General features: G+C 42.8%; 1 protein-coding gene across 2 annotated transcripts in view; it reads left to right on the top strand.

Annotated features, from left to right (window-relative positions):
• The window catches only part of Sash1 (SAM and SH3 domain containing 1), a 166,782-nt gene that overhangs the window by 101,004 nt on the left and 38,674 nt on the right, over positions 1-27,104 (top strand). Inside the window, exons 5-8 of one of the 2 annotated variants that reach the window (XM_042683714.1) lie at positions 516-556; positions 2,692-2,778; positions 4,679-4,791; positions 5,272-5,373. In XM_042683714.1, coding sequence (XP_042539648.1) covers positions 516-556; positions 2,692-2,778; positions 4,679-4,791; positions 5,272-5,373 — 343 coding nt within the window. Of the gene's footprint in view, positions 1-515; positions 557-2,691; positions 2,779-4,678; positions 4,792-5,271; positions 5,374-23,605; positions 23,690-27,104 lie in introns of those variants that run through there. The other variant, XM_042683769.1, reaches the window with a different exon arrangement.

Here is a 27,104-nt window from a genome sequence, read left to right on the forward strand (position 1 = left end):
CCTTTGCTCCTGATCCAGCTTTTCCATCCCAACCATGTAACCCTCTGGCTCCCCCAGTGGCCACGGTGGTTGTTACATGCCTTCTCCTGGCCACTTAAGAGACAGTTCCCTGATTTGTCCTTTGTGATTGATAGTTCATAGAAATAAATGGAAGCTACTTCGGTGGTCATCGACTGTTATTTATTCTCTTCATTTAATACAGATGCTACTTGAGAGTAAGTCCTTTATAAATGTTGACAAAGGACACCCAAGTCTTGGAATAGATTTTTTTTTGTCGGTCGTGGGGCTTGAACTCTGGGCCTGGGCGCTGTCCCTCAGCTCTTCAGCTCAAGGTGAGCGCTCTACCACTTGAGCTACAGCGCCACTTCCGGACACCCAAGTCTTGGAATAAAGGTTCTGTAATAATTCCTTGGCCTTTATTAAGTGTATTTGGTGCTGGATTAGACTATTAACTTTCAGCCCCACACACAAAAGAAAAGTTCCCCTGGCTCATCTAATTTCTCTCTCTTTTCTAGGCATCCTCTCCATAAGTCCATCTCAGAAGACGGCTCTGTAGGTCAGTACCACTGTGCTTACTTACCTGTGTGATCACGTTCTCTCTACATATTTTATAGGAAATATATACATAAAAGTACAGAAATCACCAAGAACCCATTAACCAGAAATAACATTGCTAAGCTTTTGATGTACGTATTTTTCTTCCCTTTCACCATTGCATAGTATTTTTTAAACAAATACTGTTTCATAATTTTAAAAAATTGAATGTATTATATTATGATTTCCTTCCCCTAGGGCTGAATATTCTTTACAGTAAAAGGTTTAGGTTTCTCCTCGACTGGATATACCATCTTTGAATTAACCAGTGTCTTCTTTGCACTTAAGTTGTTTCTTTATTTTTCCTCAATGTCAAACAAATGAGACTACCATCAAAATCCAGAGTCTCTCTTCCTGATCATGACCTTTGGGTATAGCCTATAATTTGGAATTTTTAGGTCAGGGAGTTTGCATTTAAGGCAGCATATATTTGATATATCCTCGATTATAAAAATGAGCTCATGATACAGTAAAGGTCAGATGGATACGAGTGTAGGTGCTCAAAGCAGGCAGCCATGATTGGAACCCTAACTCTTCCAACTGAGTCACCAGGGCCTTGTGCAAGCCATTGGCTTCTCCATGCTCTGGTTTCCTACTCTCCTAAGTGAGAATGATAATAGGTTATTTAAGTACCTTTTGTGGAGTGGTAGTACCTCCCTGTAACCCCAGCATTCAGAAGGATTGAGTTCAGGGCTAATCTGGGCTACCTATCAAGACCTGTACTCCCCAACCCCAGTATTCCTACCCCCCAAAAGTAATCTAAGTGAGATCTTCCATTAAATGTCAAAGTGCTGGGATATAAATGCAGAGTACATGTTAGTTGTGATCGTTATTTTGAAAGCATGGAAATGGGTAAAGGAGAGAAACAAACAAATAACTGGACTGTCTTCCCAAACTACCCAAGGGAAGTCAGGCTTGAACCTTTGGTGGCCGACATCTGCTTCAGTGTGTAGCCACAGGCCAGTACACGGTGAGACTACTTCCAGAAGGAAGAGTATAGGCAGTCTCGGGCAGGAGTCTCATCCCTGGCTCTCAAGGTCATCAGCTCTGAGTCACAGGCCCCCCTGTTTTGACAGATGACACCTCGCTACCCTGCAGGCCCCGGGGACAGGGCTCCCACATGTCTGCTCCATCACGGTTGCTTGGCACCAGTGGTCTAGACTGTGGAAACGCCACCACTGTGCCAGAATCTGTTTACCAAGGCCACAGAGCAAGCAGACAGCCACCAAATGGTGACAGACCTGCCACATCAGCACAATGGCAGCTGCCACTGCTGCCACTGCTTTTATCCTGGGAGAACAAGGATTGCTCTCCACTTTCTGTTTGCTTTGGAGAAAGTAGTACATATTATTGATGATCAGGACACTACTGTATACCAAGAATCTTACCCAAGGCAAGGAGTTGCTTTCCACTTGCAAGTCACCCAGCACAGCCAGGGGAGGGTGGGAGAGGAGAGGGAAAGTGAGTTGAGTGATGTCACAGGCTCTGGTATTCCTGGCGGTGCATCCCGGTGAGTCTGTGGGATCACCAGGTGTCGCTAGCTAGAATGCCAATGAAATAGGAATCATGCCCACATTATGCCACCGTTAGACCTCTCCTCCCCAAACCAGCTCTTGAGCAGTAAGCACAGGGCAAAACAACCATTCTGTTGTCTTCATTAAATCTGGCAAAATAGAAACAAACCACCGTCTCAACCAGGAGAATGACAACAAAACAAAGGGAACTTCTCGAAGAATCTGATCTGTGGCAGAATGGAAATAATTGTGGCTAAGACAAAAGGGAGAAGTTAGACCACAAGGCCAGGCAGAATGAGGCACCCTGGCTAAACAAACATCAAAGAGAAGCTAAAAACACCCGCCCTGCCGACTCTTCTTTATTTCTCTTCTGAGCATGACCACACCAATTTTGACTACTAGCTAATGTGTATTCCTTTTAATGGGCCTTCTCCAGCCTTTCCCAAACTAAAAATAGAAAGAAAAGAAAACTGTCTTTTTATGAAATTGAAATATTCTTTCAAGCTTTGCAGTGATTTAAAAAAAAATAGAGGCCACTTTTGTTATCAATGAATTTATGGCTTTTTTTTTTTTTAATTTAAAGGAAAAGCAGATTGGAAGAAGAAAAATAAGTATTTCTGGCAGAACTTCCGAAAGAACCAAAAAGGAATAATGAGACAGACTTCAAAAGGTACTGTGACAGTGCAGCCTGACAGGACTCCTCTGAGCTCTGTAATACTGAGCAGGCTCATCTGTGAGCATGCTCGACGTTGCTGACATCCATCGCCAAGACTTTATTCCAGTAATTTGTTTAAACCAAAAACAAAATGGCAAGTTAGCACTTCTTTCTTCTCATAGATCTGACAGCAGAGGCCAAGGTTTTAGTAATTCCCAGACACATCAACTGCAAAAACATCTTCACTCTTATTTTTATTTTTTGTGGGGGAGCTACTGGGGCTTGAACTCAGGGCTTTGTACCCTTGCTTTTCTCTTCCACTCTAGACTAGCACTCTCTCACTTGAGTTACACCTCTGGCTCTGGCTTTTGGCTGGTTCAAGGAGATCTCAGATCTCAGCCCCTTGAGTAGCTAGGATTACAGGTGTGAGCCACCAGTGGCTGGCCAGCTTTACTCTTCCAAGTCACCATGGTCCAACCTCAAAGTCTTGGCATTCCTTAATTCACCTGCCCATACCCTCACTTGGAGCCTTTATGTTCTTCTGAACTTTTGATGGTGTTTTAGGGGGCATGGACAGCGCAGCCCAGGCTGCTCTGTGAAGGAATTCTGCCCTTCTCTGGGCTGTGTCTTTGGTTACTGTTCAGATCGGAAGTAACTAAGTCACCCTTGGAGCCTGGTTATATAATTTATGTTTCCTCCATATTCACAGAGGAAACCAGCACAAATCCACATCCACATTCCAGGCATGCTGAGTAAGGTTATCAATAAATGAAAATACTTTATGGCTCACCCACAGCACTGCTTGTTTTCCTGCTCAGAATCCCTCCCTAATCCCCCCAACAATGGTAAAAGTGGGCGTGGACATGGACATCAGACATCTCAACATCCCCCCCCCCATATACCTGTGTTCCCAGGAAACACCCAAGCATGCTTACTTTCCTTAGTTCTCATTTCAAGGAGCTGCTCTGAAACACTCCCAGTTTTTCCAGTTGTACAGAACCTGGATCATGTATGGTTCACAATAAACCTTAGATTCTAATGAAGTCAGAGGGTTGTGGAGAGGGAGGGAGGGAGGGAGGAAGGGAAGAGCAGAAATCTGTGGGTTGGTAGAACTGTAGTTGTTTTTATTTACGAAGGTTTAGAAGGAACCTGGTGGGACTTGTTTTCCTCCGTGCAACCTTCTGTCCTGGAAGCTGACTTTGCCAACACTACTTCCTGTATTTATTTATTTATTTAAATTGCTCTTATAAAGGTGAACTACGAAGGGATTACAGTTAGATAAGTCAAGTAATGAGGACATTTCATTTTGGATCATGTCACCCCTTCCTTTGCCCCAACCCTACTTCCAGATTGAAATATCTGGGCTGTCTTTCTCCCAATAAGCTCATCTCCTCGCAACCCTGTGATTTGACATTTCACGTCCAGCCTGTGAGGGACACCTGCCAGCCAGCTCGGTGGTCATGCAGAGCTGTTCCTGGCCTCAGAGTTAGCTCTGTGACCTGCCGCCTCCCATCCCAGCGAGCTTCTCTCCCATTCTGCAAATACGTCCTCATTCCTATTCCGATTGGATGATACAGAGAACTCTCAGCCAGAGGAGCCTCTGAATGCCTGTCGGGTGTCGTTGGGTGTTTAAAGGAGGTCTGTGCACTGCCCGATCTAAGGAACCCCCTGTCAACCTCCTGCCTAGGTGCTCCATCTTAGAAGTTCTGGATATTTGGAAGGATTTTCTCTTTTCCATTTGCTCTTTTCCCAAATGGATGTGCTCACGGTGTGTTCCTGCTTCCTCTCACTCTATCTGTGACACAATACCCAGGGGACATGTCTGTCCCTCAGCCCAGGAGGATGGGTGTCTGGGGCCTGCCGTCTGTTGCCTCTCTCATGTTCATTTCTACTGTTCTGTGTCCCGGCTCTCCAGGAGAAGACGTGGGTTATGTTGCCAGTGAGATTACCATGAGCGATGAGGAGCGGATTCAGCTGATGATGATGGTCAAGGAGAAGATGATCACTATTGAGGAGGCCCTCGCCAGGGTAAGCGTGCAGGCATCTGGCTTTCCTATGCCAGCATATGGCTTCCTTGCCTTTAGCGGTGTTTGGGATGGAGTGGTTCAAGTGGTAGAGTGCCTGTCTAGCAAGCACAAGGCCCTGGGCTTCAACTCAGAGTGCCTCTAAAAATGAGGACCTTAGAGGGTATAGGAATATCATTCTGAAGGTTTTTGTGTTGTTGTTGTCTCTTTTTTGGGAGATACTACGATCTCTTTATCACGGAACTCCATACATATCCCAGCCTCTAAAGTAATTTTATGCAGGGGAGTAGATAGTGTGCTTGGTCCTGGGGTTTGAACTCAGGGCCTGGGCACTGGCCCTGAGCTTTTTTTGCTCAAGGCTAGTTGCTCAACCAAGTTGAGCCACAGCTCCACTTCTGATTTTTTGGTAGTTAATTGGAGATAAGAGTCTCTCAAGAGTGGCTACTATTTCCATTTCAGTCTTCCAATTCTATTCTTGTTGCAGCTCAAGGAGTATGAGGCCCAGCATCGGCAGTCGGCTGCCCTGGACCCCGCCGACTGGCCCGATGGTTCCTACCCAACACTCGATGGTTCCTCCACATGCAATGTGAGTTTGCTGCTTCCGAACACCTGTGCTGGTCGGGGCAGCCTGCGGCGTCATTTCTTGCGTCCTCCCAGCAAGAGACATCTCTTCCTATAGGTTCCTTTACCTTCCTGGGGTCCACCTCTATCCTAATTATGCTGTTCAGTCTGAACATTTTGTCCTTTATTGCAATGAAGTCTACAAAAGAAAACAAAAATCCGTTACCATATTAGCCATCTTACAGTGTTTCATTAAGTTTCATGGAAGACATAGGCATTGCTGTAAAGATTATGTATTTGCAAGCAGCTACCATAATCCACTTCTAGAAGTTTTCCAGAATGGTGCACAGAAATTCTGTGTCCACTAACAGATGGCTCCCTTTGTTTCCTTCCACCAACCCCGGCAACCACAGTTGTACTTGCTGGCTCCGTGAATCGCCATGAATCTCTCAGTTCCTTACACAAGTAGATTCAGCACTTGGCCCTCTGTGTCTGGTTTGTTCCAGCCTGCATGTTTTCGTGATTCATACATGTGACACTATGTATCGGAACTTGTATTTATGTTTGTGGGTATGTGTGTATGTGCGTGCACGTGCACGCATGTGTATGCAATGGTCCTGGGGAACTCAGGGATTCTTGCCCATGTTTGGCTGTTTCACTCAAGGCTGCTGCTCCACCATTTGAGCCACAGCTCCACTTCAGGCTTTTTGTTGGTTTAATTGGAAATCAGAGTCTTGTGTGCTTGAGTTGGCTTCAAACCAAGATCCTCAGATATTTGCCTCTTAAGGAGATAGGATTCAAGCTATGAGCCATCAGTACTCAGAACTTTATTTGCAAGGACAGACACTATTTCATTGTATGGATACACTACATTTTATTTGTTCATCTGTTGGTGGACACTGAGTTACTTCTACCTGTTAGCTATTGGAAACAATTCTGCTACGAACATTCGTCTATGGAGTTATGCATGGAGTTTTATTATTGTTGGATTGTAGGAGTTCTTTACATCCTTTATATACTGATACTACATAGACAACTTGTAAATATTTTCTGCCATTCTGTGGGTTGTTTGCACTTTTACCCTCTTGATATCTTTGACACAGAAAAGGTTTTAATTTTGAGATCCACCTTAACCATTTTTTTCTTTCTTTGTTGCCTGTGTTTCTGCTATCTAAGAAATCATTGCTAAGACTAGTATGATGGCTATGCCAGTTTATGTTTTCTACCGATAGTTTTATAGATTTTAGCTCTTAAACTTAGGTTTTTGGCTTGTTTTGAGTTAATGTGTATATATTATGTAATACCTGGACCCAACCTTACTCATCTACTTACTGATAACCTGTTCGGTCTCCAGTTAACCACCAAAAAGCTGGAAGTGGGGCTGTGGCTCAAGTGGTAGAGCACTAGCCTTGAATAAAACAGCTCAGAGATGGCACCCATGTGCTGAGTTCAAGCCCCAGGACCAACACACACAAACACACACACACACACACACACACACACTTCTCCAAATGACTTGCTAACCACTAGACAACAAATGATTGTGGAAAATATTGCCCCAAATGCACAGGTCAGGAGAATCTTTGTGGGTTCATCAGAGTGATTCCTTTCTTTTCTTGCAGAGAAATTTCAGGTCCTCTAGTGGGCCACAGGTGTAGGTGTCTGACCTCTTTAGTTTCATATGAACATGGAAGCTCATGAGAGCTCACTCCTGGCTAGCTAGCCCACGAGCCTTCTGACACTGTTCCTACCGTGTCCCAGTTTCCTTGTAGAATTCTGAACCCGAGATCCACATGTGAAAAGAATTTCAAGATGTCTCACCAAAAAGGAGATTCTCACAAGGTGGAAGTTTTAGCAAGGATTTATTTTACTATAACAAGATAAAACAGGGAAAAATGGAAACAGAGGGAGAAGTAGCCCCAGCTCCCCATGTGGGTAGACTTTCAATTTCATTTTTTTTTCTTTAAAGATTGTTTTAAGCTACTTGGGATCCCTTCAGGTTCCAGATAAATTTTAAACTTGGTTTTTCTATTTCTGCAAAAAAGAATCTGTGAGATTTCAATAGAAATCGCATCAAATATAGAGATAGATGTGGGTAGCATTGTCACCTGAGTTTTGCAAAATTTGATTGTCTGCGAGTCTGTATTTGTCTTAAAGTTTTTTTTCTTGCAACGTTTTAGCTTTCAGTGTTTAAGCTTTGCCTTCTTAAATTCCTTTTGATGTGATGATAAATGGAATTGTTTTTTAATGTCTTTTTTAGATTGCTCATTGGTAGTATATGATGTGATTGTTTCCGTGGTATCGGCTTTGCATCAGTAACTGCTGAACGTATTTATTGACATTGTGTCCATGTGCATTCACATGTATAATCTGAGCATTTTCTACACATAAGGTCATGTCATCTGCAGAAACAGATCACTTGACTTCCTTCCTCTTCAGTTAGGATGCCTTTTATTATTTATATTGTTTTGTTTTCCCAAGCCTATCCTAAAGCGTGAACTCAGGGCCTGGACACTGTCCCTGAGCTTTTTTGCTCAAGGCTTGTGATCTCAAGGCTTGAGCCAGCCACAGTGCCACTTCTGGCTTTTTATGTTTATAGAGGTACTGAGGAATTGAACCCAGTGCTTCATGTATGCTAGGCAAGCACTCTTACCACTAAGCCACATTCCCAGTCCAGCATACCACTTCCATAAGATAAATTCCAAGCTCCTTGGCACACTCAAGGCCCTAAGTGTTCTGGCTTCAATCATTTTCCTCTGATCTCATCTTCCATCTCCACACCCAGTACTTCAATTCCAACCCCATTGCATCCTACATGCATTACCACACAAACCTTATGCTTTCATACTTCTGACCTTTCACTCATGCAATTTTCTTTTCTCCAGAATGTGTCTTCCAAGTTTTTCCTGGTGGAAATCTATACATCCTTCAAGGTGACATCCTTTGTAAAACTTTCTGCTTCCTTGATAAAACTTGCCTTAACCTCCTAAAGCATAGTTATTGCCTTCTCTTCTGTGTTTTCGTGGAGCCAGATTTACAAACCAACTTCTAACCCTCTCCTTGGGGGTCACCAGCCTCCTTGGAAATAGGAGGATTTTTGAGCAACTGTGTTGTATTCTTTGTCTCTCCAATGAGCAGCTAGCCCAGTCTCCAGCTTGAATTGAAATGTTTTTTAAACAAAGTTGTGTTTGATCGCACATCTTTCCTGGCTGCTCTAAGAACATGGTTTATGTCTTAAAGCTACAGATTGAATCTTAACCTCCCTTTGTACTAAGCAAGAAATGGCAGCCCATCGGAAGGACATACAAGCTTCCCATTGCCTTCTGGTCCCTCATTTCCTGAAACAAGGACCCCATTTCCATTGCAGCTAAAAGGTTATGGATTTGAAAGCCTTGCCTGGTTTGCTTTAGTGTAAAAGAGACTGAGACATTACCATTTATAATAATAAATGTGTCATAGGCTAGCTAGCCTTGTGTCCTGGGACCATGAGGTAATCGAAAGAACCGTGTCCACGCTTTTCAATGTGCCCTTGGCATTTCTTACCCCAAATCCTGAAGTCTTAACATAATATAAACGTAAATCATGAGCCTAAAGAATCGTGAAGAATAAATACAATAAATCAGGACAGATGTAATTCAGACCCAACTGGGGCGAGAAAACAAAGATCCATTTGTTCATAGTGGGTCCTTTAGTATCAGCCCCACTATGTACTGCCCTGATAATAGCATCAGAGTCAAGGAGAGGTTAATTCTCTGTCCATTCAAAGAAAGAAACAGGACTACAGGAAAGCTTCACACACTTCGATGGAAGAAGACAGGCTTGTCAGGCTTAGAGAAAAAGTGAATGCTCACTCAGCATTATTCAGTATGGGTTTGTTGGATTGCTTTCAGCAGGTCTAGGCCATCACATAGCTATAAACTGTCAGAATGATGTGAGTTTTCCTTCAGGGTTGTGAGCTTTATTCTTGGGATTTCTGTGTGTGTTCATGTTTATGTAGCCCTAGCTTTATAGCAGCATAGTGTTAGTTGTTCAAGTTACAAAAGTGAAGAAGAAAGGCCCTTCCTTGATGGAGCTGGCACACTGATTTGTGCAGAGGCTATAATTACACCCATGTGTGCACACAGAGATTTGAGATGCTGTGTATGCATTTTCATGATTAACTTCTTACCAATTGGTCTTTCTATAGACAGTTGGGAAATAAATCCATGCTCCTTCTACTTGAGCCGCCATCTTCCAGAAACTTGAAAGGGTGACACCTCTTTGTGCTCAGGGTCACAGACGACGATGGCTAAAACGAATGAAGAACGTTTTTTTAAGAATCATTTCCTGTGTGATTTTGCTAGTTGAGTCTGCAGACACCTCTGCTCACAGAGTCATGATACTCAGATCTGCCCCCAGCCACTGCTACCGCAGAAGTTTGCTGGAACTGGATCATAAACCTAACATATATGACTCTCTAGCTGCTCCTTCCCTGACTTTCACCCTCCCTCTGGTGTGTGTGTGTGTGTGTGTGTGTGTGTGTGTTTTAAACTCCTCTTGAAACCCCATCAAAAACATCTCTCTCTTTTTAGTCTGTATTTACCCCATCACAGAAGAGTTAATTCCAGATAATTCCTGCTATGCCATAATTTAACTGCCATGAGTTGGGAAGTTTTTAGCTTTCTATTGATTCCTTTCTATACTGAGATGGAAATAGCCACTGGTGGGGAATGTCCAGGCCATGAACATTTCAGGGATCATAAGGCCTTTGTCAGACCTCAATGCCTATATTGATGCGGTCATGCCTTAGGATTTCATTTGCATTGATTTCCAAGGCTCCCCCCACCCCCCTGGCCCCATAACTCCCATTAGATAATTGCGTGTTGCCTGACTATAAATCCATATGCACATTCCTAGTTTCCAAGTGTGCAAAGTACTAAAGATAGCTACCGGGGGAAGTGAAAAATAGCTTACTCTTTGCCAAAGGCGCATCTGTTCTGCGTGGCTTTTCATTAATAACGAACTTCTGTTAAGAGTGTTAGGAGTTTTCTAAAGGGATTTTGGTTGATAATCTAACTTTATTCCATGCAAAGTTTCTATGCATGCTCTTCTTTTAACTTCCTTTCAGTAAGTTGTTTTTTAACCTACAGTCTTAATGAATGATTGGTTTTATGTTTTTCCAAAATTGATGGGTAAGAGTTGGTGAACTGTGTGTATTTAGGACTTGAATATTAATGACAATGCTCATACTGGAAGAGTTTTCCCCCAAAAAATATTCAGCTGTAAGTATTTGATTATGATGTGATTTAACTTATTTAAAATAGGTTTAATGTACCTAATTGTTCAGAAAAATTAAAGCAATAGCGAGACAACAAGAAGAAGAGCCACTGAAGTTTGTTGAAAACCTGTATCTAGATGTCACTTGAGCCTTATGGTCTAGATACAGATAATGAAGGCCTTATGATTCCTGATTAGACTAAAAAGAGAATGTTTTCGATAGGGTTTCAAGCTGAGTTTCCATAAAAATGGAGGTTCCAGAAAATGCTGGCCTTGTGTTCCTGTGAAGCAATGGCTATGAAATCCGTTTGTGAAGTGTTTTATAAAGTAAGTCATCCTTAAGCCTGGTACAGTGACATGCACCTGTCTTCCTAGCACTTGAGAAGCAGAGGAAGGAAAATCTGCAATTTTACGTCTTACTAACTTGTGTTAGTAAGTTCTAGTAAGCTACGTACATGGTGAGAGACCTGGTCTCAGAAAAAAATCAGCAGCCATTCTTCCTTTTAGAAGTGAACCTGTCTACACATGAAGAGATTTGGCGTTTGGAAAGAACCTATATAGAGAACATTCTAGTGTTATAGCTGTGATGTTACAATAATACCTTATATCAGTGTGTGCATCTTTTCCTAGTCTTTGATCTCAACTATAAATATTGTTCCTAACCTAGTTTAAGGTACAAGGGACCATATGGTTGGGCTATGCCTGGAACCTTGGGCCACAGAAAGATAGAATAGTATGTGGTCACTTCATTCACTTGAAAAACAAACAAAAACACTGCTATTTTAAGTATTTCCATAATGAAGGACCTTCAAAGTCCTGACTAAAATATCCCTTTTTAAAAGATGTTTTGGTGGCATTTGTTTAACCTTTAGGAACTTTTCTAAAATTATAGCCATAAATTGTCTCTATTTAGCAGCCAGGTTTTACTTAGGGTTTTCTTTTTCTGTTTGTTTGCTTGAGTTTTTGTGGTACCAGTGATGGAAATTGTGCCTTGTGCTTTGCGCCCTCCCTCCTTTCCTTCCTTCCTTCCTTCCTTGCTTCCTTCCTTGCTTCCTTGCTTCCTTCCTTGCTTCCTTCCTTGCTTCCTTCCTTCCTTCCTTCCTTCCTTCCTTCCTTCCTTCCTTCCTTCCTTCCTCTCTCCGTGTTTCCCTTTCTCTCTGTCCTCTTCTTTCTCTCTTTCTCTCCCCCTCCTCCTCTCTCCTCTCTCCACTCTTCTTCTTTCCCTTTTCCCTCCCCTCCTGTCCTGTCATGTCCTTTCTTTGTGTCAGTACTATGGCTTGAACTGAGGCCTTTTCTGCCTAAGGCTTTTTCACTCAAGGCTTGTGCTCTACCACTTGAGCCCAACATACTCTTCCAGCTTTTTGCTGGTCAATTGGAGAAAAGAGTTACACATATGCCTGCTAGGCTGGCTTCAAAGCAAGATCCTCAAGTCTCAGTCTCCTAAGTATCTAGGATTATAAACATGAACCATGCCACCTAACTGAATGGCCTAATTTCTGTTATGGCAAAAGAGAAGGCTAAGGATGAAACCATCTTATACTGTCTGTGTTGGAAGGATGGTACACTCTCATAGGATGCCCTGAGTTGATTGTGTTTAAGGAACAAAGTGGCTTGTTCCTCCTATATGTTGATTACAGTGTTCTAGAGTCTTTTCTTTTGGGTTTAACATGATTTTTTTCAAAATGTGATTCATTCTCCTCTCCCTCTCTCTCTCTCCCTCTCTCTCTCTCTCTCTCTCTCTCCTCCTCCTCATCCTCTCCTCCCTCCCCCCTTTTTTTCTCCCCCCTCTCTGTCTTGTTATGTTGCCCTAGCTGGTAGCAAACTCCTTCTAGGTTCAAGTGATCTTTCTGTCTCAATCTTCTGAGTAGCTAGAACTACAGGTGCACCCTACCATATGCAACTTCAAATTAGGCCATTTTCCTTTAAAAGATAGATAGATATTTCCTTCACTTAGAGGAGCTTTAGGGAATGTTTATGAGTTACAGAAGTTGTGTTTTTACATTCCAAGGGTATTCAAAGAAAATATAAACCAATATCATTGGGTTTAATCACTTTAAGAAATATGACCCAAAAGAAGACTTAAAAAAAATGAAAGCATGTAATGCATTTGTAAAATCTCCCATCTATAAATATTCCATGATTTTTTGAAAAATGCATGATTTTCATATTTTGGCTGACTTGGATGACAATGAATATTTATTAGGTGCATAAATTATGGGAACATTGTCATAAACCACAGTATTAGAGCTGACAGTCTAGGAATTATTTTCTCTTAAGAAAATGGTTGGCTTTGTTTCTGTTTTTCTTCTTCTTTGGTATTATTGTGTTTTATGATAAGAAAATTGCAAGTGTAAAAATGACTCGTACATCTGGATGGTTAAGCTTTTTTCTTTTTACTTTTTTTCCTATATACTTTACTCTTTTCCTTTATACTTTTTCTAGGGATTTTTGTTTTCTTCAGCACTCCTGTTTCAACCTAAAAAAGGTCTACTTGGCAAGATGCATTTTGATTTATGGCTGTAAAATGGTCCTATTTGATGAAGCTTTAGCAGTTGTATGCACTAGGCATAAACATGGGGCAGTTGATGTGCCTTTCAGTTTTTTATTTTCCACACAAAAGACAGCTATATGTGTTTCACTTGCCATATACCCAGGAAGAGAAAGACAAAGGGAAACAACTCTACCAACAGTTGCCAATGTACATTTCTGCTGGTACATAGGTTAGGAATTCTTTGGGAGTCTGGGGATTGAACTCTAGCAAAACTAGACAAATGCTCTACCTCTGAGCTGTATCCTCTGCTCAGTAGGTCTTCATACAATGCTGTGTGTGCCATAAAAAGTAGCCTTTTTCTAAGTTGGTGTAAATCAATAACTTTTTATTGATTTGGGGTCTTTTAATACATAAGGTCCTCAGATAATTATACTGATGTTTCGTTTTGCTTTGATTTTGTGCTGATTTTTGTGGCTAATTGGAGATAAGAAGCTTATGAACTTTTCTGCCTGGGCTAGCTTTGAATCTTGATTCTCAGGTCTCAGCCTCCTGAGTAGTTAGGATTTTACAGACATGAGCCACTGGCACCCAGCTTATACTGATGTTTTATGCATAATGCCTATAAGCATCCATTTTATCTGCCTTTAAGGAAATATGCAGCAAGACATGTTACCTCATATTTTAATGATAACACTTAAACTAAAGTAGTAACATAGGGACGTCCTAAAATTTTTGTCAAAGAGTAAAATGTTTATTGATGATCCCTTAGGTCTACAGTTTAGAGCGAGACTCAGAGGCAAAATCAATCCAGTGAAAAACATACATAATGAGGTTTCTGAGAAATTAAGATTTTTGTTTCAAGTACTCACTGGATATAAGCTGACTGACAGCCTTAGCTTAGATCACTTCCTGTTGTTTATTCCCTACTTCCTGTTGTTTTATCCTCCCCGCCCCCCTCCCCCCCCCCACCTCCTTCTTATTCCCAAGTGTCTCCCTGGAACAGGGCCCACATTTTGAGACATTTACTTGTTGCATCCCCTGAGAACCTCATGTTGAAATGCAATTGGGTAAAAAGGAGTCATGTTATTACCAGCCTGTGGAAACACACTGGCCCCAGTGCGAGCAGATGTGAGTTGGATCAGAACCCAAGATCCCACTGTCCTTGTTAGCTCTGACTGTGGCACGTCACCCCTTTCCTGTTCTTCAGTTTCCTCATCTGGAAAATAGGCCAATCCTAATCGATACCAGAAGACTAGTACAAGGGTTCATGATCCAGAGCAGTAAACACAATGGATGTCAGCCTTTAGTACGCTATGTGAAGCTCTTCTGCCCTTCCCATTAGCAGTCATTCTTGAAATACCTGCGTTCTTCTAAAACCACTGTTTGTGTGTGCTGAGTTTACATGATAGTATGTAGGCCAGCATGAGGAAACAGGCTTAATGTAGCAGTCTATGCGCATTCTGCTATGCTCTTTTCGAATACATAAGCCACTTGCTTTGAGTTTCAGGCAGTTTTGTTTGGTAAGTCGGTAAAGAGAAGGGGATGGTGTGACTCCTATAAGCATGTTTGGTCATATGGGTTTAATTTGTACGTGATGAATAGTTACTTGGATGAAATTATCTATGTGAAGAGGAAAGGAACCTTGTTACTATGGAGGGCCATTTGGGACATACAAAATCATCACTATGGGTCCACACAACTGACTGGAAAGTATACAGGTCCGTCCCATCATGTAGCAAATGATGTTCTCTGCTCCCACTAAGGCCTTTCAGGCGGTCACAAAAGTGCCTGGCATGCTTTCCATTTGCTATGTGACAGACCCAGAAATAACCAGAAGGTTGCCAACTAACCAGGCACCTCTCGATTGCCATGGGCTTGTAACAGCTCCAGGGAGTTGAGTATCTCTGCAGACTCACCACACCAACAGCCACGGGATAAAAAATAAAACAGCGTAAAATATCCACGGACAACTCAATCTGAGGACAGATCTTCTGCAAAGAGTGTTAAAATGAAGATAGCTTTTGGCTAGAGTTTGGTCTGTTGTTGGATTTTGCCTGATTGGAAGTATGGACAGCTTTAAGATACAGTAATGGTAGTTTCCTTTGTGCAACCAGATAGCTGGCTACCAAGTAGGATATACCAGTTTCTTATGTTTGCTGATTATACTTAAGTATGGGTAGAGTCTCTCTTGGATTGGGATTGGCATTGGCATTCTGATTTGAATAGCAGTTTCTTGCTTTAGGGATTGGCATTCTGATTTGAATAGCAGTTTCTTGCTTCAGGAAGTAACCTCAGGAAACTTGAGGGTAAGGGGATTTCAGTCTTTTGTTCAATATTGTTGATTCTTCACAGGTCCTCTCTTTCTTAAGTCATTTACCCTAGGACCACGTCTTCTTTATTGGGTCTTGAGGCACTCTCTTGGCTCCTGAATGAGATCCTGACAAGGGACCCAAAGCTCAGTCCAGGGAATTAGGTCTAAGCCCATTCAGTGAAGTCATAGGCGGCCCATAGCTTCTTTTAAACACAAATGGACTTTATCACTTCAGTTATCCATTATATCAAAACCCTAAAAACTACAGTCATTGGACAGTGACACTCATTTAAAAGCAATATTTTATCCCAGATACTTTGTATTTCTATAAAAGTATCCCTTTATTTTCTTCTCAGCCCATTTTTCTCGCCACCCCCCTTTTTTTAATAGTCATGGAGCTTGAACTCTGGGCCTGGGCTCTGTTCCTGAGCTCTTCAGCTCAAGGCGAGCACTCTACCACTTAAGCCACTGCACCACTTTCTGGTGGTTAATTGGAGATACCAGTCTCGAGGACTTCCTGCCTGGGCTGGCTTTGAACCGAGATCGTCAGATCTCAGCTTCCTGAACAGCTAGGATTACAGGCCTGAGCTACCTGTGCCAGGTTCTCTTCCCCTTTGTACCTCACTATGCACTTTGATAATCCAGTGTTGATTGTACTGTTACTACCATAATGCAGGTAGCATTGCCTAAATCGTTTCTGAAAGGATGCCAATTGCTTCTTGCCCTGTGCGTTTGACCCAGACTATAAATGAAAGAATACCATCATGAGTATTCTTTTATCCATTCATTGGCCGCTGTTTTGAGTGCCTACTTTGTACTGGAAGTTTCTCTTTAAGAAGAGGAGATTAACCATTGGATAACATTGGAATATAGCTACTTCATTTGGTAGGTGTACACAGCAATCCACTACAGCCTCAAGAAGAGATGAAGAGGTGTTTCAGGGAAGGTGGCTGACCCTCAGTAAGAGTTCTTCAGGAAATAGAAGTGAGTGGCAGGCAAAGGAAGCGGCAAAGTATGAGGTCTGGGTGAAGAGTTAGATAAGTCTTAAAGCTTGCTCAGGTAATATGAGGCTTTTCTGGTTATTCATATTTTTATTTCCAGGACATACATTCTCTTCTTTATTCATTCTTATTTAAAAATTGGTTCTCTAACGGTTGTTACAGCTCTCTATTTTCTTATGTCTGTGTCTTTTCAACTTGGGTCATTCATATTTTTTATCTTGTTTTTGAGTTCTCATTTAAGTGAGTTAATATTATAATATTTTATAGAGTGAAGCATCTATTAGGAATGTCACCCTATTCTTACGGAGTGATGAAATCTAAAGATTGGTTCTTTTTTCTATCGTCCGCCCTTTTTCTTCTCCTCCCCCTCCTTCCTTGCCACAGTTTTTTTGAATAGGAGCCATGCCCCTCCCCACCATGTTTGGATGTCTATGGCCACATTTTCTATTTGTGCTGAATGTTACCTTTTGACCTGCTGGCCATGCTATTTGACCGTAGATTTATTCCTTCTTCCAAGATGTGGCTGAGGGCTTTATTTGGTGTTCCATTCATGTTTATTGTTGCTATAGACAAATGGAATGGTTGGGAAATGTTAGAATTTGGCTGTCATTGGGACTCCTGTACTTTTGTTCTGTCTCAGGAGAATATTAAATGTGCTGTTTTTGTACATACTGGTTCATGACTAGAGTAACTGGTAAAGGCATAGACATTCTATCTTTATTTCCCCAATTCTAGTGAGTTCTAGGTGCTTAATTTCAATCATGATCTGCCTCAGTTTTGATTTTCCCATCTTTTACCCATTGCTTTCCCGGAGCCATTTATTTCCACTACACCTAGGATAGATAAAGAAAACCTGAAGTTTGCTTTTTCTAGATTTAGGGTTATGTGAACGCATCCTTTGATTTTTGTTAGCCTTTTTGTTGTTGTTTTGTTTTGTTTTTGCCAGATCTAAGGCTTGAACTTAGAGCTTCTTTGGCTCAAGGCTGGCTGTGTACCCCAGGAGCTACAGCACTATTTCAGGCTTTTGTTGTTGTTGTTTATTTGGAAATAAAGAGTCTCACAGATTTTCACGGCTGGCTTCAAATCTTCAGATCTCAGTCTCCTAAGTAGCTGGGATTCCACCTGTGAGCTACTAGCCTTCAAAATTGTTTCTTGATTGTGCAGTTTTTAAGTTTGAACAATCAGATAACATGCCTTTTCTTGTTTGGCAGGATATTTCTGACAGTTTTTGTTTGTTTGTTTTCTTTTGAGATAATGGGGCTGATTCTCCTTTTGCCAGTTGTTAAATGAAGGACTTTTGTGGTTTTTTTTGAGCGGCTGAGTTTGTAACCTGATAGTTTATCAATTAAATGGCCTCAAGCAAACCTACTATGCTCAAAGTGAAATTCTTTTCAAAAGTAGGGATTCTGCCACATGCTAATGGCTCATGCCTATAATTCTAGCTACTTAGGAAGATGAAATCTGAGAATATAAATTCAAAGCAATCTCTGGCAAGAAAGCCCATAAGACTATTATCTCCAGTTAACTACCAAAAAGGCAGAAATGTAGCTCAAGTAATTGAGCCCTAGCCTAGGGAGGGCCCTGAGTTCAAATCCATGCTCAGAGTTCAAGTATCAGGACTGGTGCGTGTGTGCGTGTGTGTGCGCGCGCACGTGCACACACACACGCAAAGAGTAGGGATTCTGACTAGATCTCTTCCATTTGGAACTTGAAGTCAGTTTGTTTGTTATTCATGCTGCAAACAGAAGGAGACTTGTGATACGTTGTAGATCATGATTTCAGAATGACCTTGGGTTCCCTGCTTCCAGCTTTGACAGATGAAGGTTGTAGCTCATGACTTCAGACTGACCTTGGGGTCACTTGCTTCCAGCTTTGAGATGCCTGCTGACCTTGCCATACCATTTAGGGTTCAAGGAAGGCTGCTGGTGTCCACACTTCCCCCCATGGCTGTTTGGCTCCCTCCGTCCATTCATATTTCTTCGTCCCCATTTGCCTAGACAAAGTTGTTTGGCAATCCCATCCAAGAATTCATCATGCCTGGTCCATGAGTCAGTGGGTCTGAGATGCCATAAAAGCAATGTGACTTTGCAACACCACCCAATCCCTGAGGAACCTCACCGCTTCATCAGCTCCAGAAACTCCAGCCTCCAACGCATGTGCAGTTGTCCTACTTGGCAGTGCTGCTCTGAGTCACCTCTTCCTTCTCCAGGGCATGGGGTTGTGTGAAGAGTTGAGTTGGGAATGTGGGGGCTTTGTGTTTTCTGCAACACTTCGCACCATAGGTTAGCACTGAACACACCACCCTTCTCCTACCAAAGGACCTGCAGATCTGTTGACCACTGCTGTGAAACTACTTATTATTGTAGCTTGGGGACCATAGCCTGTTCCATAGGGAAGCTAGTTCCCTAATCAGTGGACAGAAAAATCGCCCAAAGATTGATGAGTTGACAGGGAAATCAGGCCTCTTTCCTCCATCATCTACCCCCTCCACACCCATTGGGAGCAGGAAAGGTATTTTCTCTGTTCCAAAGGAGCTTGTCAATGTGGAATGGGTGGGTGGGCTCCCTTGTATTCTGAGTCGCCCTAGATTTGGCAGTAGGACTCCTTAGAGCATCTCTTTTCTCCTTCCTCCTTTTGGGAAAGGTAACATCATGTGGGGGTGATTAAATGTTATTTTGTGTACATGAGTTTTAAGAAGTAGACTAGTGTACTATGGAATAGAACATCCATTTGCTACTCCTTTGGCTTCACCGTTCATTTATTAAAGTTTCTTCAACAAATTAAGTGCTGACAAGCTTGTGTCCTTGGGGGACAGTACTATTACCTCCAGTTCTCACAAAGTTTCTCCAAATGAAAGTCTCCTGTAATTATCATCTTGTCTTCCTCCTCCTCCTCCTCCTCCTCCTCCTTGCGACAACTAGTTAATTTTGGAGCTGCCAGAGCGATTATTTCAGTGTTACACTGCACCTCTGGGAGAAGAATGGAATCTCATCTTTTTTTCCCATATGCTGACAAAAAATCCCCCAATGCCAGAAGGCAATGATGTCACCATCCAATGAGCGAAATATTTCTTGCCAGCCAGATGAGTCTCCATCCCTGACTTGTTTGTGATAAAAAGAGGAAAAATAAAACCACAATATGTTTCCTATTTTACAGAGTTCCACATTTTTAATGGAACAAGACTTCTTTAAACACAGTAAGACCATTTTTTTTTTTTGTAAACACAAGGAACAACGCATTAACATGAAGACTGTGACCAGAAGCTTTCGGCCATAACCCAGCACTGTTAAGTCCTCCTCAGGGTTGGGGAAAAGTCTTGAACATACCCAGCCAGAGTCAGTCTACTCTGCCCAAGATAGGGAGGGACAGACCTCAAATGCACCCTTGTTCGGGCCGTGAGGGAGATCAAGCATGGTAGAGAGATTATGAAATCTAGTTTGGAGATGAAGAGGGCAGAAGGTTGTTGTTGATTAGTGTCACATGCTGTTTGTAAGGCAACAGCATCAGTTGAGCTGCTGCTTGTTGGGTTGGCGAACAGCGAAGGTCAGAAAGGACAGAAAGAACTGGGGCTTCAGGACCACATACACACTGGACTTTGAGGCTCATTGAAGCAACACAGAAATGCTTCCAAGGCCATGACACATGCCCTCCCGTTTCCCCAGACAAAGAGAAGTCCCTCCGTGTTCCTAATTCCTGTGTCTTTGTGTTTAGGATGCATTCCTCACAGTTGACTTCCATTAGTCACCTGTCTGAACTTCTCCTAGGGTTCTGCATGCCCCTGGGTCTCTCCAGTATAATCTCTGTAAGTCTAGAAGATGAAACTTAGTCATATTTGTATCTCTTGACTTTCTGCATGCCTTGAATCAGTGTAGTCCTTCTGTTCAGCCATGAAGTACCTGTATCGGCAGCATTGGCAATGGTGTAAAATGTAGTCACTTGTGAGACTTTTTAAAAAATATATAAAAAAAGTGTGCTTCTGAACACTGCAATCCTCTTAATTACTGACTTAAGATCAAATTGCACCTATTTTTATTCCTACAAACTGCTCTTTTTGGTGCTCTGCACCTGGCAAAGTCAAGGAGAGCTTTGCCACCCGGAACCAGTGACAGGTGAGCCTTGCCTGATAGCACAGGCTGCCAAGGTGCCAGGAAGACTGAGCAGGATTCAGAGCCAGAGCACTGGGATTCGTTAGATGCGAATTCAGATTCCCGTTAGGTCACTTGGGAAGAGGGTGTGACCTTGGGCATGCTTTCTAATCCCCCTCATTTCTAAAACAGGAAACTTTCTAGTACGGCTAAGGAAAAAAACTGCACGACGGACTCTTGGGGACCGGGCACCCTCTAATCGTGGGACATGCTGGGAGGCATGCTTCAGTGAAACAGAGGCCCTGAGCTATTATTTTCCTTTTTTTCCTTTTTCCCCCCTCCTTCCTTCCATGTGAGTGTGCGCGCATATGTGCATGGGCATGCACACACGCACACTGGCACTGGGGCTTGAATTTAGGGCTTCAGTCCCTCAGTTGGCTTTTGTACTCAAGGAGGACACTCTATGACTTCAGCCACACCTTGGCTCTTAGCTTTTGACTGGTTAGTTGGTGATAATGTCACTAGACATGGTGAAGCTTTCCTTTAAAAGTAGGAACTCTTCACTTAGGGTCTTTGACTTTGATTGCAGAATAAGAATTTCTGGACAAGTCACGATGGTAAGAAAACTTTGGTAGAGCTTTTATTGAGTGAGTAAACAAGTGGGCAAGCAGATGAGCAGACAAGCGGAAGGGCAGGGGCACACTCTGGCAGAGGATGGGTGCTCACACAGGGAGATAGAGAAACACAGAGAGGCAGAGAGACACACAGCTCCTTGGCTGCTAGGGCATTTATGTGGTAAAGGCAGGGGGTCTGGCTTCAAAGTTACCCAAAGACAGGTGTTTTGTCCTTGGCTCTAATCACACTTGGTGTTACTTGCTGAGTTTCCAGGTAAGAATACATTCTGTCATCAAACAGATCCTTGAGATAAGGAGATGTCCTGCTATCTGCATTTGGGGCATGAGGTGGCTTAAATTTGGGGAAGCATTTTTCTCAGGAAAGCATACATCCTGTCAGACAAGCATCAAGTCTTGGAGTGAGGAATGCATCCCACTGTCTCTCTCTAAAGCAAAGATGACACCTCTATGTTTCCAGGCACCACATCTCAGTTACCTTCATGAGGGCTCAGTCTCCCCCAGCCATCCTGTTTCATCTTCCCCGGAATGCCCTTAGTCCTAAGGGAAGTACATGAAGGACTATATCCTGCATTCACTGCAAACTGACCAGGCCCTCCCCTCCCCAGTCCATCTGGCTTCAATAAGAGGCTTTTGGACTTTTCTGCCTTGGCTTGGATTTGTCTGTCTTGGCATGTGTTGTTTGGTTTGGAACCTTGATCCTCAGATCTCAGCCTCCTGAGTAGCTAGGATTTGGATTCCAGGCATGAGTCACTAGCTCCCAGCTGAGCTAATCTTAGTTGTTTAATGTCCCTCTGGAACCAGGAAATTCGCCAAGGATTTCTCCTGACATTGTTAGCATGCACTGATGCTGTCAGTCTCTAGTGAGAAATAAAGTCCCTTTCAGAATAGGGTAAAGGCATCAGCAAACACACAATGCATCACATTCTATCTCTGCTGCTTCTGTCTGTGAAATGGGGCCATGCAAAAGCACGGTCCCTAGGAAGGGCGAGTATTCAATGACTACTGAGAGTTAGAAGTACATTGGAAAGACACTGGCCACAGTCTATAGCGTGCGTGGGCTCAGAGGTGGCAGTGGGAAAGGGAGAGATCGGAAACTAGAACGTGTTGTGGGGAGAATAGGTTTGTGATATGAGGAAGTGGGGGGCACAGGGAAGCTGTGGGCACTTTTGACGGAGACAAAAGAGGAAACTCCGCCAAGGGTGGGAGGAGGCACTTCAGGCGGCAGTGGATGGAGTGTGGGGGGGCATATAATTCAAGACGTCTAGCCCAAAAGTAAGAGATAGCAGGCCAGGGAAGAGAGGGAGGGATAGCCAGGAATCTACTGGGGGCTCTGCGGAGTAAAATTGACCTTCTACTAAGGAGCCTAGAGTCCCTCTCAATACCGTGCAGACAGGTGTTTCACTGGGTGTTGGGTGATCTCCTACAAAGAGTTGCTACAAAGAGCCTCACAGTCTCAGGGCGGCTGGGGGCATCACAAAATGCAGTGGGAACAAGTTACTTACCAAGGGAGTGAATTCAGCTGTGGAAAGACAGACATAACTTGAAGTCCACGTCATGGAGACTTCACATGTCCTGTTTAGATGGTGTTCTGTTTAAGTAACAGCATGTGCCTGTGCTCCCCAGAGATCCCTGGGAAAACAACATGATCGATCGTCATCCTGTGACAGGGTCATCGTGTCCCCTAATCCCCCCCCCCCCCCCCCCCCCCCCCACTGAAGGTTCTAGAAAGCCAGGGGACTCGGCTGTCCTGAAATGATTGTGGAAATACTTGGGAAGAGAGCTTTAGAAGGCTTCGTGAAAGGGAAATGGTCTGTATTTTACTTTTCCTGGTTAAAATAGGAAAAAAAAAAAAAAAAGGAGTGGTGAGAGAAAGTGAGAATTCCGAGAGAAAAACCAAAATCATAAGTTTTAATTCAGGAATTTCAAAAATAGCCCCTGGAAGGTGTCTATTTTCAATTGAGACTACTCCCTTCACAGAACGCAAAGTAGAAGCATATCTGAAAAGATTCTCTCCCTCCCTCTCTCTCCCTCTCCCCCCCCTCCCCCAAGTTCAGTCGCTTTTAAGGTTTAGTCCTTGTCCTGGGTTTGCTCAGATTCTCCAGTTCGTTCTTTCTTTCTCTGGAATTCCACAGACAGTAATTAAGGAACTGGAGGCCAGCAGGAGGTCAGGCAGCCTTCCTCAGTGAAAACAGGGATTGTTGCTCAGGCACAACACTCCCTTTTTTCCTTGTGGTGAATAGGAGATTTGCTTAGAGCTGATGACTTATGCCTTTCTTACAAGTTATGCAGTTAGCAAGCGACTGGGGAATCAGGCAGCAGGCAGAGAGGAGCTAATTGAATCCAGTGTCTTCACGTTCTTCTCCTTGGGATGCTGGGCTGTGACGGGAGCCTGCCCGATCATGTAACTTGCAGAGAACATGTTCACAACAGTGCCTGGTCCTTCTGACTTTGAGATTGCAGAGCCGACCCATCCAGAGTGAGCCGCGCTCAGAGCTGGAAGGGTCTGGGTAGGGACGGGATTGTTTCAGAGCTGCCCTGTACGCCTGCTAAATGCCGAAGCCGGTGAGTGGATGAGTGCATTATTTATTTTATTTGTTTTTTGGGGCAGGGTGGGGGGGAGTGCAAAAGGCAAACTTTTCTGTTTGCTTTGAGAAAAAGCTTTGTATCTGCTTCTGCCTGTGCCGCCTCTTTCTTTTCCTTTTAATTTCTTCTGGATTGCTCTTTTTCTTTTCTTTCTGGTTTTTTTTTTTTTTTTTGTCTTTGTCACTGTGGGCATTCTTCACCTGGTAACCATGCATTGATTTCGGGGGAGAATAGTAAATTATTATTTTGACAGAGGGAGCATGCATGGGTTAGCACTCCGTTGTGAGTTGTGTTGGCTTTTTTGTATGAAGGATTTGAATTCAGACAGCGGTTTGTAATGGTGGTGGGTTTGTGTGTGTGTGTGTGTGTGTGTGTTTTCTTCCTTAAGTCTACAACTGATCGCCCTTTTCTTAACTTTTAAGATTAATGCCTGACAACTTGGATCTAGGAAGTTGAAGCCGGGTAGGTTTGATTACACTCCAGTTTAAAAAGAAACTGTTACGTGACATTTGCAAGCAAGTGTGCTTGCAGTTGACAAATGCTTCTCAGAAATGCTTATGTGGCACTGTGGGAGATGGGTTGATGACTTGGTCTGGGTGTTAAACAGTGGTGTGTGTGTGTGTGTGTGTGTGTGTGTGTGTGTGTGTGTGTGTGTGTGATGGGTTCATTCTGAGCTGAGAAAGCCAGCTGAGCCAGCAGTTCCATGAAAGACATCCCTTAAACTCCAGCGTTCAGAATGGTCCGCAGCAGTCCCCCAGAAAGGGTAATGGCTCCTTCTAAGCTTGGTTTAACCCTTCTAACAACACATTCATTTCTTCTGTGCCCTATGGCTTTGGAAAAGCATTTTGGGAAGAATAACGCATATAGAGCTGCAAACAGTTTGTTACGGTTTTCGGAATATCTGTAACAGGCGGCAATGACAGGCTTTCATTGAGCATGGAGGGGACACTTTGAGTGTGCCCAGCACATGCATCTTCCTGTTTACAGATGTGATTCATTTTGTTCCCCCCACCCCTCCCCATCATCCTGCATGTTGCCATGTTATAAAAACTTTCTCCACGCCGACTCCATGGCTTTTCCCATTAGGACAGCACAGATGTGTCAGGGATGCACTTGTTCCAAAAGAAGCTGGGGAGGAAGGAGGCTCCACCCTCCTTCCAAATGCCATGCCAAATGGCCCTGTCAGCTCCCATTCAGCGCCCTGGCAGCCCAATGGTGTGCTATCTCTTTAAAGGAGCTATAGTTTTGTGTCTTGGCTTGGTCAATTTGTTATGGTTTAAAACTGTGGAGCCAGCTGTCTGCAATCTGATGTAATGTTGCTATGGCAACCAGAAATGAAACACTTAAGCATTCACCACAGAATTACTACATATAGCATTAGCCAAAGTAATTAAAAGTTGAGCCATATGGGCTTGGTGGTGGAAAGAGTCCATAGTAGAGAAACTGGAAATCGAACGTTTCTTATTTACAATATTATAAAGGCGCTTTTCTGCATCATTAGTGGGAGAGGTTGATTTTTTTTTTTCCCTCTTAAAGGTTAGGAATGAGGGATGGTATATTGCTGATTGAGTTTTACCTTGTCATTTCTAGGGTGAGCAAACTAACTTATATTTTAATGAACTTTAGTGAACTCCCTCCTGGGGTGGAAGGAAAAGGAAGGGAGCAATAGTATCTCATGTTCGAGTAGTTGGGAAACTTATGTTTACTTTACTTTTCCACTTTGGTTTATATAAAGTCTCTTCTATGATAATTTTGAGCCTGCTTTTTGGAATCTTTTAATTTCTATACAGTGCAGAAATCCTTTATCTCCTTTATCTCCTACAGACTTCCTTCAGGTAGTAAGAAGATTTTTAAAGTATGTATAATCATTTAAGTATTATATTTTTATGACCCTTAATGTTTTCTCCCCCACCAATCCCATACTACGGCCTGAGCTGAGTTCTCGCTTAGTTTTTTTTCCTCTCAAGGCTCTCCACTCAAGCTACACCTGCACTTTTGGCTTCTTGCTGGTTAATTAGAGATAGGAGTCTCAGATTTGTCTGCCTATGCTGGTTTCAAATCAGGATCCTCAGATCTCAGCCTCTGGTAGGATTATAGTCATGAACTACGAGGGCCTGTTGAAACATTCTCAAACTCAACTCCCTCGTAGTGAATTACCTGAATAGAAAGCTGTGATGTGTTATTTTTAGTATTTGGGAAGTGGCTCATAGTTCTTTAGAAAGAGAAGCACAGCATGAAGACTGTATTGATTTACTATCCAGTTCAGACGATTAAATGCAGCCTTTTACAATGTCTTTATGCTAAAAACACTGCCAAAGAGACTTTCTTAAAAGCAAACATTTTAGTCCCCCCTTCTGTGGGACCCGGGAAGAAGTGAGAAGTCAGTCCCTCCCCATCAATAAAAAAGCATCCTGAGAAACACTGCAGAACTCCACTCCCAGGCTGAGTGTACAGGAATTTTTTTCTTTATTAAAAAAATACACACTCATAAATTTCTGGCATGACTTCTGTTTTATCTTAGATTTGTCTTCATTATAAGTCATGCCGCACCGAACTTGTTGAGTATCCAGAGCATGGTAACGGCAAGGGAAGTTCTTGGTTGCTGTGTTTTCTGATTTGTCAATGACAGATAGCTTCCAAATCTCTCTTGTTTTAGGAAAATAAAAATGACTTCAGTTCCAGATCTAAACTGCTCATGTTCCTCAAAAAGCAGATGGAGCATGTGAAATCAATTAAATAAGTACCTGGAATATATTCTTTTTCTACCATAGTGAATCTGAATGGAGGAAAGAAGGGTTTTATGAGGGGAATTTCTGTCGCCTCTCGGTCTGTTCTGCTGGTATGAACTATTTTCATTTCGGCTTGGAAAGTTCTCCAGAATGCACTTTTCCTACAGATGTTTTGTATCTTTGTAGACTAAAAATTTTCTACTACTAATTTCAATATCAGTTCCTCCTCTGCCCTCCCAATCCCCTCACACATGCCAGTACCACCCAGCACCCACAACCTATGCATGAGGTCTGTCCACATCCCTGATTTTTACCTTGTAATACAGCTTCCTGGTTCTCCCTGTTTTTTGATCACACACACTTTGGGCTTAGTTCAGTTTTCATCTGACTTCAGAATTTATGACCAGGGTTAGAAACATATCCTCGGATTTTCTCAAGGGAACACGCAGAGACTTCGTGTGGTGTCAGGTCAATTCTTCTGTTAGAACGGAATGCATGTAATCCCATGCGCTGCAGGTTATGTAGGGGTCCATTACCCAGGTTAAATGCCAGCCCAGTTCTCATGCCTCTGGTTGACTACTCTGATCATTTCCTAACACATAATCATTCAATCAAGTAAAAATGATATGATATTCAAACCAAGTAATGCCATATGCATTTGGACC

This window comes from Dipodomys spectabilis, unplaced genomic scaffold, assembly GCF_019054845.1.
Source record: "Dipodomys spectabilis isolate Male_0828 unplaced genomic scaffold, ASM1905484v1 ptg000001l, whole genome shotgun sequence".
Classification (NCBI taxonomy): domain Eukaryota; kingdom Metazoa; phylum Chordata; class Mammalia; order Rodentia; family Heteromyidae; genus Dipodomys; species Dipodomys spectabilis.